The 4782-nt window shown below is 42.8% G+C and overlaps 2 protein-coding genes across 3 annotated transcripts in view; both read right to left on the bottom strand.

Annotated features, from left to right (window-relative positions):
- The window catches only part of calhm5.1 (calcium homeostasis modulator family member 5, tandem duplicate 1), a 5166-nt gene extending 3692 nt beyond the window's left edge, over positions 1-1474 (bottom strand). For both annotated transcript variants that reach the window (XR_002276773.1, XM_020622350.1), the window contains exon 1: positions 836-1474. Coding sequence is in view for 1 of the 2 variants with exons in the window: in XM_020622350.1 (XP_020478006.1) it covers positions 836-1411 (576 nt within the window). In the remaining variant the exon portion in view is untranslated. The remainder of the gene's footprint in view (positions 1-835) is intronic.
- Positions 1475-1909: 435 nt separating this feature from the next.
- Positions 1910-4419, bottom strand: calhm6 (calcium homeostasis modulator family member 6). Its single transcript, XM_020622349.1, has 2 exons — positions 3870-4419; positions 1910-3428 (listed from the first exon to the last, which is right to left on the bottom strand). Exons 1-2 carry the CDS (start codon positions 4413-4415, stop codon positions 2994-2996), a joined length of 981 nt encoding a protein of 326 aa, XP_020478005.1. The 5' UTR covers positions 4416-4419; the 3' UTR covers positions 1910-2993.
- Between the last annotated feature and the right edge of the window lie 363 nt (positions 4420-4782).

The following is a 4782-nucleotide window of genomic DNA, read 5'->3' as shown; positions in this document are numbered from 1 at the left end:
AATGGTGGCATATAGAAGCATAGGCAGAGAGGAGAGGAGAGGAGAGAAAGTCAGAGCATCATGGGGCCCCCCAGCAGCCTAGGCCTATAGCAGCACTAACTAAGGGAAGGCTCGAGGTCACCTGATCCAGCCCTAACTATAAGCTTTATCCAAAAGGAAAGTCTTAAGTCTAATCTTAAAGGTAGAGAGGGTGTCCTCCTCCCGAACTCAGGCTGGGAGTTGGTTCCATAGGAGAGGAGCTCGATAGCTAAAGGCTCTGCCTCCCATTCTACTTCTGTGGATTTTAGAAACCACAAGTAAACCTGCACTCTGAGAGCAAAGTGCTCTGTTAGGATGATGCCCATTTGTGCATTCAACAAATTCATTCAATGTAGCTGGAAAGTCAGAGCATCATGGGGCCTCCCAGCAGCCTAGGCTAAAATGTGGTCCAAACTGATATATCAGAGACTGACAAAGTCTGACTTTTAGTCCCAAATTTGTGTCAAACTCCAAGAACAATCAAACATAAAAAAACCTACATTTCCCATAATGCAAATGAATAGCAACTTTCATTAGACACTTCCTGCCTGGTAAATGCCATTTTCTTCTCTATACCTTCTCTGTACCTACAATCTGAAACACAGGCATTGTATTATAAAGTTATAGTGTCTGATTCTACAATGAAATAGCCCTTATGACATCAGGATTATTTTCTCAGACTTGATAAAACTCCTCCAAATCCATAGAAAACATTATACAACTGTTTTCACAGAATTAGTCTTACTCCCTAATCATCAGTTTTTGTTGAACTACAGCTCTCTAAATGCTCACACAGACCGAGGTATGTGTCTCTTACCTGCGACTGAGCCCGGAGCATAAGCAACAACTCCATGCGCTCATCACTCGACAGTTTGGACCGGTCACAGGGGACTCGGGCAAGCTCCTCCCGACATTTCAATGTCTTGTTTTTACAGAACAGATCCACCACAAGGTTGTCATTGAGACCACTGACGGCGCACTCATAAAAAGTCCCATTGAGCAAGGCCACAGAGAGCCACATTATAGGAGCAACACATGCCCCAGTGAAGATGCCCATGAACACCTTAAGGCAGCTGAAGCAGTTCCCATGGGGGCAAAGCTTCATTGGATTAAGGCAGCAGCCAGTGTAAAGCCTCCACAGACTGCTGCTGAAGAACAGACCAAATACCAGGAGCACTGCAGCAGGGCCCAGCAGGAAAGTTAAACCATAGGCAAAGTTCTGGGTGTGGTTACAGGGGCACTGAAAGGAGACCATGGAGAAGATTCGTTCCCCACCTATAGTAATGAGAGCCATGAAACTGTAGCCAATGGTGGTTTTCTGGTTCAGGAAGAAACGCAGGACAGTCTGGAACGTATCCATGGTATTACCAGGCAGGTTTTGGACACAGTGCATGAGAAATTAAGCCAAGTGAAAGAAAACCAAAGTGAAAACTGAAAAACTGGAGAGTCTGTTCAGCCTGCGGTCATTCGCTGTCTGCTGTTCTTTCACAATTGAAGACAAACCCCATCTGCCAAACCAGTTTGTGCTCCTCCCTCTGGCTGTGTCTCTGCTCTTCATGCTCCTCCTTCTGTCAGTCTGACACCCACCCACTTCTTCTTTCCTCAACATATCTACTCCTTTTCTATAGGAAGGTAGCTGGGCTGCTCTGCTGCCACCTAAAAATGCCAGTGGTAAAAAAAAAAACATCTCCACCTGCATTTTTCTGTCTGCATTCATCTTTTTAAACTCCCCTCATCAGCTCTAACTGTACTATTTCCTTCATTTGCAAAAATCCTGCTTGTCTAGATTTATGATCACGATTCTCTGACTAATGACTGTGACAAAATCTGATAAACAGAATCACCAAAGCAAGTGAAACAGTGCCATGCTTACATTTCTGTTCAGTTTTATGTGAAGCAGTCTTTCATTTATAGGAATGGTAAAATATAATTTGATTTGTTTCTTTTCAAACAAGTCTTAATTCCACATTTCAACAGCATGAATTCAACATGATGAAATCAATTTCTATCTGCAATGACAAAGGTACATAGAGGAAAGACAAATACATTAAGTCATATATAAGAGCATTCGTTCACTCTGTTGAAATGGTTTTCAAGGGGAACATACCATTGTTGCAGCAAAGACGAGAATGGGGAAGTGATCATATTCTGACAATGGGGTTTCTGTTCCACATTATACAGAAAGCTGTGAATCTGCATACATGAAACACATTGCTATCCATTGATAGTAGCAAAATCATTGCAGTCATCAATTTGCCTTTTAGAGTGTGCAGTAAGTTATTACATGAAATATACTCATTTCAGCTTATATGCTGAATGTTTGCATGTATGTATGCAGTCTACCAGCAGCACACAGGAAATGCACTTACAGCCACTGAATGAAGATGACACATTTCCTGTTTAAGCCCACACAGACATGGTAAACAAATCATTTGGTGCACATAAGGCTCACGTGAATCTCTGCCTTTATACTCTTTCTTATTATTATAATATGCTGTATATGTTATATCACACATCTTTTCAGGTTGCGGCTCAGAAGATAGAGCAGGTTACTGGTTTGGCCCCAGTTGTCCTGTTTGCATGTTAAAGTGTCTTTTAGTAGAATACTGAACCCCAGATTGCTGTCAGTTACTTAATGATGATGGTGATGCTGAGGACGACAATGACTGAAGTCATGATAAGACAGATCAGCTCACATTTTGTCCATAGTAAACTTCATATTATACAATTTTAAGCATTTCTGTAAGGAACAGTTGCAGGGCTAGGCTCTCTACTCTACTAATGCTAAGGCCAATTTATTATTCTTTAAGAGAAAAATATGGGATGACTCCTGAAGCTGTACTTTTTAAATTTGTCACTGCTCCTTGGTTCTATAGATTAAGAGCCAGAATCGCTCTGTGTACCGTGTCAGTATAATCAAGATATCATCAAACTGGTCTAACCACAACACAGCCCTCTGATGCTGAAAAACCCTTTCACAGTGACATCCTGCCATCATCTACAAAATGAAGAACAGCAGGGTTGTCATCAGTAACCTCGTTTGACTTCACTGAAGCCATTCTCAACAACCCGCTATTGCCCATCTGACAGTTCTCCACATAGTGGTGCAAGGTGCTGTAGTACTGGCTTTTGGTGCTAAACTTGTAGAGTGAAGAGATCTTCTCCCAGTCCTTGTTGGATGGGGTGATGATGTCCACAGGTGGTGTCTGGTTGAAGAAGCTTTTCAGGTTCCTCTCTGCGAGTTCTTTGGCATGTTTAGGAGCGTATGAATCAATCATGTCACTCTCCTCATGAGCATAGACTCTCCAGAACTTGAGCTGCAGGTAACTGATGGGGGAGGTGCACCGAGACACACAAGTCAGCAGCAGGTTGGACAACATGACAGAGGCGATGAGCAGCCAACCGAGAATCTGTGGTCACCATTAACACACAGTATCAGTGTATATTTCAGGTACAGAAGATGTTAAAAGGTGAAATTAAAGGTGACTTAAAGGATAACATAACAAGAACAATGCAGTTTTGTATGCTGATAGCTGCAACTGACAACAAGAGGTAACAGAAAACTGATTTTCCAGAAAGGAGCATGAGGATATTCAACATGTTAATGCTGGGTTGCTTTGTTTGGTGTGGTGAATATCCCTGGCTACAGAAAGTTTTTTCCAGGTCTGAATTTTAAACTACTTTTAATGTTTAATTTTTTTTTATGCCACCATAGCAGTTTGGTGGAAAATGCCCCATGGTATCATATTACTTACTTTTTGTTAACTTTAAACATAAAAGTAAGTTGCCCTTGTTGGAAGAGTACTGTTTTTGGAGAAGAAGAGTAGGCACACACCAGACTCAGCACTGACCTGAGACTGAGCTCTAACGGTGAGCAGGACATCCTCTCTGTCAGTCTGTGGTATATTGCTAGGCCTCCCACAAGGGAACCTGTACACCTCCTTCTCACACTGAGCCTGATAGCTTGTAGCTCCACACAGATGCTTGTTGTAAGTGCTGACATTGGTTCCTGTCATTGCACACTCATAGTAGTTCCCATTCAGCAGAGCCACAGCAATCCAGCTGGAAGGCGCCACCAGTGCGGCAGTGCTGATTTGAAAGAGGACCATCCCGGCGGCAGCCACCTTCCTCCAGTGGCACAGTTTGGCCCTATGCTGGCAGACCCCCGTCAACAGCTTCCATGTCTTCTTACTCAGGATGTAACCCAGCAGCAGCAGAGCCAAAGCAGGCACCAGCAGAAACACTATGCCGTACAGGAAGTTCAACTCATTGCATGGACACTTGAACACCGCTGAGGAGAAGATCTGCTCTCCTCCTGCTGTCAGTATGGCAACCAACCCAAAACCAAAGTTGGTCTGTTTATTGGCAATGTTCAGAGCTATCTTAAACTTATCCATCCTTGACTGCAATGTGACAGGAACTGTTTTCAAATGGTCAGACTTTCGCTTCCTGCTTTCTATGTCTGTTTGTTGTCACTATTCAGTGGCTTCCTGCCCCTCCTCCCCCAACACCCCAAAACCAGCAGCAGCAACCACAGGTGCTGACGATGCACCAAACGCAGTATACTGAAGGTCTATATAAGTTATTTCACTGCAACATCAACAGTTAGGCCTGTTTTTAGAGACACACAATGCCCAAATAATTATAAACAAGTAAAACATTTTATAGAAAGTATCATTACAGGAAATCTTTGTCTGTGGATGAGATGTTTTGATTTGCATTTTGTCCTCACTAGTATGAATAGATTATGATAAATATAAAAAG

This window comes from Monopterus albus, unplaced genomic scaffold, assembly GCF_001952655.1.
Source record: "Monopterus albus unplaced genomic scaffold, M_albus_1.0 scaffold278.1, whole genome shotgun sequence".
NCBI lineage: Eukaryota > Metazoa > Chordata > Actinopteri > Synbranchiformes > Synbranchidae > Monopterus > Monopterus albus.
Note: the sequence above shows the minus strand (reverse complement) of the source record. Positions and strands in the feature narration are given on the sequence as shown.

Coding starts and splice junctions, on each gene's coding strand:
- calhm6 (XM_020622349.1), bottom strand. CDS start 4,415: ATGGATAAGTTTAAGATAGCTCTGAACATTGCCAATAAACAGACCAAC. Junction 3,429..3,869: donor CCGTTAGAGCTCAGTCTCAG/GTCAGTGCTGAG, acceptor TGGTGACCACAG/ATTCTCGGTTGGCTGCTCAT.